The 12,129-nt window shown below is 35.5% G+C and overlaps 1 protein-coding gene across 1 annotated transcript in view; it reads left to right on the top strand.

Moving 5' to 3' along the window:
• The window catches only part of Cdc73 (cell division cycle 73), a 94,604-nt gene that overhangs the window by 15,613 nt on the left and 66,862 nt on the right, over nt 1–12,129 (top strand). The window contains exons 6-7 of the mRNA XM_021198424.1: nt 1,354–1,442; nt 6,896–7,112. Of these exons, the coding sequence (XP_021054083.1) occupies nt 1,354–1,442; nt 6,896–7,112 (306 nt within the window). The remainder of the gene's footprint in view (nt 1–1,353; nt 1,443–6,895; nt 7,113–12,129) is intronic.

The following is a 12,129-nucleotide window of genomic DNA, read 5'->3' as shown; positions in this document are numbered from 1 at the left end:
ATTTGTTGAATATAGACATTGACCTCAATAGGTGCCACTGAATTGGATTTTTTTCTTAATTAGCCCTATGCTATTCAAACTAAATTTCACATGGCTTTCTAAGTTATAAATAATATTTCTCAGGTTGACCTCAAGCTGCAAATTGTTTTTAAACTCTTGATGCTTGTCTGCTGGGATTATAGGCATGCGCCACACATCCTTGTCAGATAAGATTTTGAAATAGACTATTGGGAACTTTTTAGGAAGATTTTTGTGTTCCAGGGAACTTTGACAGCTATTAACTTTTTGCTTCTAGTGTTTTGACTTCTTATTTGGTAGATTTGAGGACCTGTGGCATCAGATTGAAAAAGAAAATCGACATCCAAAATGAAAAAAATTAACTTTGAAGACTTCCTTTAAAAGTTAGATATTTTTTCATCAGGAATGGATCTATAAGGGCTGGCAAGATGGCTCAGCCATTAATATTTGTACTAGCAGAAAACTTAAGTCATGATATTTAGTAGGTAGATGCATAAAATATACCTTTGGCTTAATGTTTTAAATTTGCTGTGATATTTTAAGTTCCTGTTGCTGTGATGAAACACCATAACCAAAAGCAACTGGGGGAGAGAGGGTTTATTTGGCTTATACTTCCACATCCGTAGTCCATCACTGAGGGAAGTCAGGGCAGGACAGTAACCTGGAGTCAGGACCTGAAGCAGAGGTTATGGAGGGGTGCTTTTACTTGCTGGCTCTCTATGGCTTATTCAGCTTGCTTTATCATAGAACCCAGGACCATCAGCCCAGGGATGGTATCACCCAAAATGGGCTGGGCCTTCTTCCATCAATCACTAATTAAGAAAATGCCCTATTGGCTTGCATATAGGCCAGTCTTATGGAGGCATTTTCTCATCTAGGGTTCTTTCTTCTCAAATGACTCAAGCCAGTGTCAGGTTGACATAAAAGTAACCAGCACATGCGGTTTATTAGAACTTAGCTCTATTGTAAGTCAAAGAACATCAGAAATACATTCCGTACTTAAATGATCCAAAATACACTTGTCTCTGTAAGTAAAAGGTGACTTAAGAACAATATTACATGGAACTGTACTGTGGTAATTTTGGTAGAAAGTTTTGTTCCCCCCCCCCCCCCCCAGACAGGGTTTACAGGACAGCTCTGGCTGCCCTGGAACTTACTTTGTAGACCAGGCTGGCCTCAAACTCAGAAATTATCCGCCTGCCTCTGACTCCCAAGTGCTGGGATCAAAGGCATGCGCCATCACCGCCTGGCTGATAGGAAGTTTTGTGTAGTGATTTTTTCCATGTATAAGGTAACTAAAACTTAAAAATGTTACTAATCATTGATTATTTTTAGGATGAAGAGTGTGTGCGCCTTGATAAAGAGAGATTGGCAGCTCGTTTGGAAGGCCATAAAGAAGGGATCGTGCAGACTGAACAGATTAGGTAAAAGTTTCTTAAATAGGTAGTATAGATTTTATGTAAAGGTATGTAGAAAATGGGGTGTTTAGATACTACTCACAATTTACATTTGCATCTTTATTCATTGTATGCTCCTGTTACTAAGTTTAGAAGAATGCAGTTGTCCCTTGGAATTTATTGGGATTAGTTCTCTCCGCAGATATTAATACCCAGAGGTACTCAAGTCCCTTGAGTAAAATGGCATGGTATTTGCTTATAACCTATAGTATAAGAATCTATTCTAGATTACTTACTGTTTTTGATTTTCTATCCGTATGTCAAGTATGAGAATAAGTCAGACATGGATATTTATTTTGGCTTATTTTTAGTTTAGAGGTACATGGTTCTACTCTCAGACTCATGTGGTAAGGCAGAGTATGTAGAGGGGCCATTGTCATAAGCCTCAAATGGTATGTAGGAGACCGGTGGTGGCTGGGGAGCAGGGGGTGGGCTGTGTTTATGCAAACTGGAAGGACCAGGGAATTGATAACTTCAGGGACTTAACCCAAGTAAACCACTTCTTTGCTATGTACAACCTCCTAAAGTTTTCAGAAACTTCTAAAACAGCATCATCAATTGGGGACCAGGTCTTTAATACATCATCTATCCAAATGCTACATTCTATCTGTAGCTCTCAAGAACTGATGTTTGTCTCATAATGCAAACTGTATTTAGTCTATTTTTTATAGTCTCCACGACCCTGAAGTTTCCCTGAATAACAGTTCCCACATTATTCAGAAGGTTATGCTTAAGGTCTCTTCTGAAGTGGAAATCTCTTAGCTATGGTTTCCTATAAATTTTAGTAACGCTGCATACTTGTCACATACAGTAATGCAGAGTAAGCATTCTTATTACAAAATGAAGAGAGGAAGAATTGGAAAGAATTGGAACAAAGAAACCAGAGGGCAAATGTTAAATCCTATAAATTCATGTTCACCAATAGTGACGTTCATGTGATAATATGGTATGTGTGCTTCAGTGGGCTTGAGCAGTCCCAGCCCCATGGCCTGGCTTACTACAGGCCACATGACTTCTCCCTTAGACCAGCTCTATGTTTTGCTTTTACCTTGCTGTGGCTTTTGACATCTCTAATTTTCTAAGGTCTGTATTGTGTCTCTTCTTTCCTGTTCCACAATTTCTTTTTTTCTTTTTCCTTTTTGGTTTTTTGAGACTGGGTTTCTCTAAGGACAGTTCTGGCTGTCCTGAAACTAACTTTGAAGGTCAGCCTGTCATTGAGCTCACAGAGGTCTGACTGCTTCTGTCTTCTGAGTGTTGGGATTAAAAGCATATATCACCACCACTGGGGCTGTCCCATAATTTGATTATGGATTTGTAACATTCTAACTTTCCAGGAATTTCAAATTACTCAGCCAGTCATCCTTGTAAAATCTTTAGGCATGACTTTCTTTGTTTTCTGGGAACTTTACATTGATCAAAGATTAATTATAGTAATTATTCGAACTTTAGAGGCACCACTGTTTTAAGTACACTTCTCATGGATATTTTCTGTTTTGTCTCGTGGGAACACCAACTTTGTATTAGCAGCTTAAACTACTGGGGTCATGGCTATTTCCAGGTTTAGATAGTCCTTCATTAAGCCTATCTGTCATCATTCTATGGCAGTATCTTTATGCAGCTTGCTCTTAAGTATTCTGAACCATGTAAATAAAGACTTTGGTCTTACTAAGTTCTGCCTGGGTTCACCTTATGACTTACTTGGAAATTGTTAAGGCGGTAAACAGGGAAGTTATAGGAATTGCTTTGTTGGTTAATTTGTCAGAGAATCTCTGTCATTCAATGTTTAATACCTAATATCTGGCAAACCATTATTTTGTGTATTTTAGCAAATCATTTTCTGGTAGATGAGCTAATCCAATCACTATCACTTCATGTTGGCTGGAAGTAGAAGTCTACTAATTGAAAGTCCAGTGCCAGCTTGAGAGTCAGCCAGATAGCTCACTGGGTAAAGGCCATGCTGCCAAGCTCAAGCAGTGACATAAGTTTGATATCCATACCCACATAACCGGCTCCTGCAACTTGTCCTCTTATTTTCACACATGGCATGTATTGTGCTGCAGTATCCTGCATGCATGTTTGTGCACAAAAATAAATGTAATAAAACCAATTTGAATTTGTCTAAAAACATGCTTACATGCTTTAGATTTTAGGGGATTGTTGCAGGGTATATTCGGGAGAGGTGGGTGTCAGCTACATATTGAATATCTGCTATAAAATGGTTTTATGCTTATCAGATAAAAATCTGTATACTGTTTTTAAACCTCCAGGGATTCTGTAAGTTTCAAGGTTTTCATTTTGTAACTGAAATAATACTTTTGTCTACAGGTTTTAAGGCACTCTCACTTTCTTAAAGAAGGAACAAAATGTTTAATTGTTAAAATGCATTAATAAAGCAAGTAATTTACATGGTAGCAATAAATATGTATGGATCTTTCTAGCTATTAAAGAGCTGTGCAGATATGCCACTAATTATAATTACAAGTTCTTGAAAACACAAATTAATGCACTGCAATACTAAGATTACATGCAGGTAAAATAAGATTCAGTGGCTATGAAGTATTTGTAGTTACAAATTTGATTAAAGCAAATGAGAATTTAATCAACATATTCATGTAGCATCCAAATTAGAATAGTTTATTTTTAAATATTGTGAACATTTTTCTTAATAAAAGCAATTCTTGGACATTCAAATAAAGTTAGGAAAGCAAATAGTAAAAAAAAACCCGGTGAGATAGAAGTAAGGATCCACTTAGTAATTTCACAGCCAGAGATCAATGCAAAGTAGGAGAAAAAGATAGCAAATATATTACCTTAGCTAATTCATTTATAGTATCCTGTAATATCACAAATAAGTGAGAATTTTGTTATATAAAAAGTATTTTTAAAATATAAGTGAGAAGACAGGACTTCTGTAAACTGTGTTAACCTGTGTTTTGTGGGCAGACTGAAGAAAGTTCACTCAACAAGTGCATGTCTAATCAGTTTTTCTTTTAATTACAACATTTAATTTGCATCTATGTTATACTAATTAAGATCTGAGTAGAAGAACAAGATGTAGGAGTGACCGTATTTAGAATTTCTTGGGAAATATTTGTGCTGTTACAATGCTACTGGAGCCTCAAAATTGATGAGCAAGTGTATAACTTTGTATTGTCCTTGTTTGCTTACTCTATTGACATTTCAAGTGGCAGACTAGCATATATTCTTCCATCGTTTTGCCTCTTGTCACCCTCTGTTAGTGATTCTTCTATTATGTTAGCTCTTGCTGCAAGGTCTTAACCCTTACCTGTCCTGGTGGAGTTCCCATGATCCGTGACTGCTGGCCTGGGTTCTACATTTTTATGGGTCTCAGTTAAATTTATGGTCTCCTATGTGCTAGGCAAGACAGTACTACTGACCTGCGTTATCAGTCCTCAACTACTGTTGAATTATTTTTTTTTTTCATTCCATGCTATAAACACACACACATTTCAATGCAGATTAAGTGCTTAATTGGGTGATTTCATCATGTGATTCCATAAAATGCTGTTCTTTTACTGTGAGACCAGAATTTTAAATTATATTTTTCATTGAATTATTTTTTTCTCTCCCTCTCCCTTCTTTCTCTCTCCCTCTTTCTCTCTCCCTCTTTCTCTCTCTCTCTCTCCCTCCCTCCCTCTTTCTTTCTTTCTTTCTTTCTTTCTTTCTTTCTTTCTTTCTTTCTTTCTTTCTTTCTTTCTTTCTTACTATTAAACCTAATACATTTTATTCTTTAGACAAGAATTTTTTTTTTTTTGCTGCTCCTGTTAGAGAGTTGTTATTAAGATTGTTATGAGTATATTTAAAATAATATAATTTTGGAAACTGACGATTCCTGGGCTACTTTTTTTTTTTTTTTAAGTTTTAGATTGCTTTATTTTACTTTTTATGTGTATGATTATTTTGCCTACATGTATTTCTGTGTACCATGTGTCTGGTATTCACAGAGGTCAGAAGAAGGCATCCTGATTCCCTGGAAATTGATTTATGAATAGTTGTGAGCCACCAAGTTCGTGCTGGGAACGGAACCAGGGACCTTGCAAAAGCAGCAAATTCTCTTAATCTTGGAACCATCCCTCCCTCCAGCCCCAGAATGGTCATTTATTGTCTCTAAATCTCTAACACACCAGGAAATTAAAAGCAGTAAGAAGTGTACTTTTCATCATTGCGTACTACAATTTTTATTTGTGTCATTGTTGATAAAGGTATTTTTAAAATAAGACTGTACATATGATCATTTTATGAAGTCTACTTTTAATATTTAAAGTCTTTTATTGTGAAAACGTAGCTTCTCTATGCTTTTTGCCTATTTGAGAATCAAGTAAATTGAAAACATAAAAACTGTTCAAGCCGGGTGGTGGTGGCACACNCCTTTAATCCCAGCACTTGGGAGGCAGAGACAGGCGGATTTCTGAGTTCGAGGCCAGCCTGGTCTACAAAGTGAGTTCCAGGTCAGCCAGGGCTCTACAGAGAAACCCTGTCTTGAAAAACCAAAAAAAAAAAAAAAAAAAAAAGCTGTTCAAATACATTTATTTGAGTAAGTGATTTTTTTTGCTTACAATTTCTTATAATGAAGTTTTAATTAAGTGTGGTTTTGTCTTCTAGAAATGAAAAGAATGATTGTGCCATATAAAGTTTCTTTTGATTCTGTAGTCTGTTGTATATGTGGCTTATAATTTTAAAACCTTGAAATACATTTCATGGAAAAACCCAAGTTTTGAGGTTTTTTTTCTTTTAGCAGAATTATGTTTTAATTCCATTCCAGGGTGACCTATGTGCTTGTGTATAATTTTCATATATGTAGAGTTAGAGCTGTAGATACAATGGTAAAGACTTAGGACATATAAGCAGAAGAACCCTTTACTATTTATTTAGTTCTGTTCTACTGGGGAGATTTTTTTTTCTTTTAAAAAGCAAGGTATTTTATAATTGTTGTTCCTATAATTGTTTTTAATTTTAAGGAAATGACTAATTCAAGGCCAGAGAGATGATTCAGTGGTTAAGAGTACTGGCCATTCTTTCAGAGGATTCTGGTTTGATTGTTAGCTCAAACATGATGGCCTACAACTGCCTGTAGGTTTAGTTTCAGGGAATTTGATGCCTTCTTTTGACTTTCTTGAGCACCAGACATACAAATGACACACAGTTGTACATGTAGGTAAATCACTCATATTCAACATAAGTAAGTAAACTATTAACTTGTTTTTAGAGTATTATTTGTATGAGTTGTTACATATAAAAGTCCCATGTGACTGTAAAATAACAAATATACAATTTTATAGAAAAGCTTATTGCCATGTGTAGTATTTTTGTTTTTTCTCCCAGTCAATTTAAGTGCCACAATGTATATGTTGTACTGAAAGAATCTTGGCTGTGAAATTTAAAAAATAAATTACTTTTAGGTCTTTGTCTGAGGCCATGTCAGTGGAAAAAATTGCTGCAATCAAAGCCAAAATTATGGCTAAGAAAAGATCTACTATCAAGACCGATCTAGATGATGATATAACTGCCCTTAAGCAGAGGAGTTTTGTGGATGCTGAGGTAGATGTGACCAGAGATATTGTCAGCAGAGAGAGAGTGTGGAGGACAAGAACAACTATTTTACAGAGCACAGGAAAGGTAATTAAAACATTTTACTCATCTTTGGAGTGCTATAGGATTGTTTAAAACTTAGAGGTTTCGTTTTATTTTAAGTTTTATTTATTTATGTTTGAACAGCTAAGGACTAATTCTTTGAAATTTTGTTCCGAGCAAATGTAAGAATTTAAATGGGGGGTCTGTCAATTTGAGGCTTATTCAAACTGTGTAGAGGTGGAAGGAGAACATTCATTCACCACAGGTTTCCTCTAATCTTCATGTGTATACTGTAGATCTGCGTGTGTGAGTGTGCACACTCCATGTGCTAGATGCTCTAATATGTCAACAGACTCAGTTCTGTTATGTGAACATATTTTCTCTCTGTTGATGGGCTTTCCTCTTAAGTATTCTTAGACATTAATTCTCCATTGATTCATAGTTGCTAACAATGGTGGCTTGATAGAGACATTTGTGTAAAATTACTGTGAATCTCACCCTAATTTTGGAAAGACTTTGTTTAGAGACTCCCTGGGTTTTTCTTTTTTTCTTTTTTTTTTTTTGAGTCTTTTTTAGTGGCTTGGATCTGCCTTCGCCTGCTATGTACAGTGGTTTTGATTGTAGAATAATATTGGGACTTTACCTTCTAACTTACTGTATCATTTTGCTAGGAATAAAATTAGTAGAAAAGGGATGTAAGGAAAATAGTTATTTCTATTCATTTCATATTTTGACTTGTCTTCCATCTTAAGAATCATTCTCCATTGGCCACAGAGATGACTGGGCTGGTGAAGGCCCTTGTTCTGTAAGTCTGACAATCTGAGTTCAGTCTCCAGAGACGTGCAAAGATGAAAAAACAAATTCCACCAAGTTGCCCTCTGCTCTCCACACACAGCATGGCATGTGTGCATACACAAGAATAGAAATAACCTAAGTTTACTTTAGACAGGAACAAACTGTTTTCCGTATCCAGTAAGATAGCACAGAAATAAAGGGGCTAGCCATGCAAACTTGTAACCTGCATTTGGTTCCTGGAACCTGTGTATGGAGAAAACTGAGTTTTTCTCTTAGTTCCACGCTTAAAACTGTGGTGCATATGTCCTCATACACATACATAAAAAATATAAAACTACCATTTTCTAGAGTTTAAAACTACAAAGAAATGTGAGGTTATGACTAAAACTTTCACTTTTCAATTTTTTGTTACCAATAGTTAAATGGTATTATTCTTATTTTCATTGTGTAATTGGCTAATACTTGATTAACACTGTGAATTACTAGTTTCTCTTTTGCTTTTGTTTTGGTTTTTGAGACAGGGTTGTACTGTATAGTCCTGGAACCTGCTGTGTAGACTAGGCTGGCCTCCATCTCAGAAAAATCCACCCGCCTCAGCCTCAGCCTTGGCCTTGGCTTCTGCCTCTTGAGTGCTGGGATGGAAGGCATGTGTCATTATGCTTGGCTTTTTTTTTTTTTTTTTTTTTTAAATTCATTTTAACTTAGTCTAAAACTTAAAGGGTTTTTAAAATCTAAAATATTAAAATTTTAAATTGTTGATAGGAGCTTTTTTTCTGTCAACTCTAGGTGGCAGGATTGTATCAGTTTAAGTGTTATAATTTAATGTTGGTACCACTGTATCTTATAAAAAACAGTCATTTAACTATTGTTTAGAAGCGAGTTTTTCTTTTATAAATAATAGCATTTAAAAATAAAGTTAACATTTTAAAAGGTCAAAATTAAACATTTTGACTGCTTATCTCTAGGTATAGTTTTCATCTGCTAAACTTTAAAAATAGCTATAGATACTTAAAAGGAGTATGGGATTTATGTGCGTGTGCATTTGTACATTTGGAGATCAGGAGACAGCTTGTGAGAGTCACTTCTTTCCTTTCCCCATGTGGATTCCTGGGATTGAGCTCAGGTTGTTAGGCCTGGCAGTTCTGGCCTAATGTAGACTTGAGACTTACCTTCATTATTACCTAATATCAGAATTTTATTTTCTGAATTTAAGGAGCAAGAAAGTTCAAGTTTTTATTATCCTTATACAGTTAATATACCCTAGTTAAAGCAACCTGTTTTTATAGTATCATTATATTAAATGTCTCACTCTGTTTTGTGCTGCTATAACAGAGTATCACAGACTAATTTGCAACCAACAGAAATTTCTGTGCCACTAAAATAAGAGGTCTTATTCTGTTTTGAGCTGCTATAACAGAGTATCACAGACTGAGTAATTTATAATGAATAGACATTTCTGTGGTTCACCATTCTAGAGGCTGGAAAGTCCAAGATCAAGGAACTGCATCTGATGAGGGCTTTGTTACTGCATCAAAAATGGCGGAAGGTATCACATGGGTGAGAGAGAGGGAATTAAAAAGAGGGCTGAATTTATTATTTTATCAGAAAATGACTCTTAAAATCACTAAGCCACTTATTTAGTCTCCACTTAATCCATTTTTTAAAGACACTTCTTAAAAATCCCACCTTTCAGTAATAGTGTATTAAGAGTACATTTTGTAACATGTAGCTTTGGGGGGATATTTTTAAACCAAAGTAATTTATTATTGAATCATTGGTATAAAGAGATCTGTCCAAAGGAGATAATCACATGTAATTCTTGCACACAAGACTTGCTGATGCTATTTGGATCGATTCTTCTAGAGTTTATGTCTCATTCAGTTTTACCACTTTAAAAGTGATCTGACTTTCTTGTTTGAGCAGTTGGACTGAGATTTCGTTTGCATTTGACACTGTGCTGATGTTTGCAGTAAAATGATGTGGAAACTATGGCTTCTAACACTGCTGGTACTTGGCGTGAGTCAAGGCAGGGGCACCCAACATTACTAGCAAATCATGGTGTTCTTTGTTTAGGTTTAACCTTAAGTAAAGAGGGACCTTTGAATATACCTAATGAAATTTAAATGGAACAGTAGTCCTGCACACTAAAAAAAAAGCTGTAGTTGCTTTTATGAACAGCATTCGTATTGTGGTTTGGGTTATTAACTAAAGAAACTTAAAAAAGGAAACCATTGTGTTTTATTTAAATGTCTGTTTTTCAGACTTAGGTATTTTATAGATATTCTCTTGAAATAGTGTCAGGAAATGCAACTGACCAATGTAACTTTCCTGAGAAAATTAAAATTTTGGGAAGTTTCTGCTACGATTTTTCCAGTTTTCTAATTCATAGACTGTTTTAATGAGACTTTTGTAAATCATAATAACTGATTTAATATGTAAAAGCATTAGCGGGGGCTGGCAAGATGTCTCAGTGGGTAAGAGCACTGACTGCTCTCCTGAAGGTTCTGAGTTCAAATTCCAGCATCCACATGGTGGCTCACAGCCACCATAATGAGATCTGACACCCTCCTCTGGAGGGGGCTGGGCCGACTGGAGCGAGCAGAGGTCCTAAATTCAATTCCCAAAACCACGTGAATGCTCACAACCATCTGTACAGCTATAGTGTGCTCATATACATAAAATAAATAAATCTTTTTTTAAAAGGCATTAGTAAATGACATATTTTTAAATGTTGAATAATGCAATGTATTAGTCTGGAGCGTATAATTGCATAACCCAGAGATGGATATTTTCCTGAGGATCAATGGATGAATGAAAAACTTCATTTAAAGTACAGATAGATTGAGAAAATTTAAAATATTAGCGCGCAGTATTTATGGATATGGTTTCTACTTGCAATATCTTTTAGGAAACCATTTATTTTGGTATGATAGTAAAAAGGAATATCAGCTATCTGAAAAGTTATCTTAATGCTTCTACCTTTACTGTTTGAGGCCAAATTTTCTTGATATCTTTGAACAAACATGATAACACAGTAGGTATGTAGAAGTAAGTATCAGAATGCAGCCATCATTTAGTAAACCAGATATTAAGCACACTTAATAAAATTTCAGGTTTTAGTCTTACTACTTTTTGGATACATTTTAGAAATAATTTTTATAAAACATATTATGTTTACATAGAATCTTGCTTCTTTCTTGTTTTTTATGGAATTCCTACTTGAAAAAATTGTTAGTTTTAATCTTTAGTGTGATAAATTTGGACTTCAGCTTAAAGACCTTTAGAGTCTTCAGTAGTTTCCAATATGGCAAAGTAGTTCTGAGATCTGTATTTGCTGCTGTAAAGAAACAGGAACTAGTTAGTATCATAGTTAGTATACAGTAATTATACTAGTGGTATATAGTTAATGTTTAAACTTCTTATTTGCTGTACATAATTTTTGCATAATATTTAATATGCATAAGTTAGTCAGTGATTGATGATACTTTGGTCCTTAGCCTCACAGGGATGATATTCTAGTACAGGGAGTAATGAATGACATGTAGAATAAGGTAGGTATTTAACAAGTGGAGGTAACTTATCCAAAGTAAAGGGGAAAAGTGTATTTCAGCGTAGTAGAGTACTTGTAGGCCATGAGGTTGATGTAGTCAGAACCAGTAAGGTAGATGGAATGATAAAGTGTGATACGGAGTCAAATTTGTTGCTTTCTTTATAAAGACTTATTTTTACTTTATGTGTATGAGTGGTTTGTTTTCATGTATGTTAGTATATTATGCATATGCCTGGTATCAGTGATGGTCAGAAGAGGACACATTTCCTGGAACTGGTGTTTTCGATGGTTGTAAGATGCCATGTGGGTGGAGGCAACTGAACCTGGGGTGACTGGGAGAACAAAAAGTACCCTCTCCAGCCCCCAGATTTCTTTCTTTTAAAAAATCTTTATATGTCTGTGTGCGTGCGCGTGTGTGCACACACACACACACACTCCTGTATACCCACACACCACAACACACCACATGCATGCATGCACACAGTCTTACAATGGTACAAATGGGGCAGTCAAAGGTTTGTGGAGTTGATTTTCTTATACCTTTACATAGGTTCTAATGATTGAACTCAGGTAGAAAGGCTTGCGCTCCAAGTGCTTTCCCTGTTGAATTACTTTGCTGGCCCCAGAATGCTTCATTTCTAGAGAAGAGAATTATACTTGAAGTACATGAGAGCAGGAACCATGTGTTGCTTATCATTGGATTTTCATGTCAGTTAA

The sequence above is a fragment of the Mus pahari genome, chromosome 5 (genome assembly GCF_900095145.1).
Source record: "Mus pahari chromosome 5, PAHARI_EIJ_v1.1, whole genome shotgun sequence".
Lineage (NCBI taxonomy): Eukaryota > Metazoa > Chordata > Mammalia > Rodentia > Muridae > Mus > Mus pahari.
The sequence above is the reverse complement of the archived record's forward strand: the minus strand, read 5'-3'. Positions and strand labels throughout refer to the sequence as shown.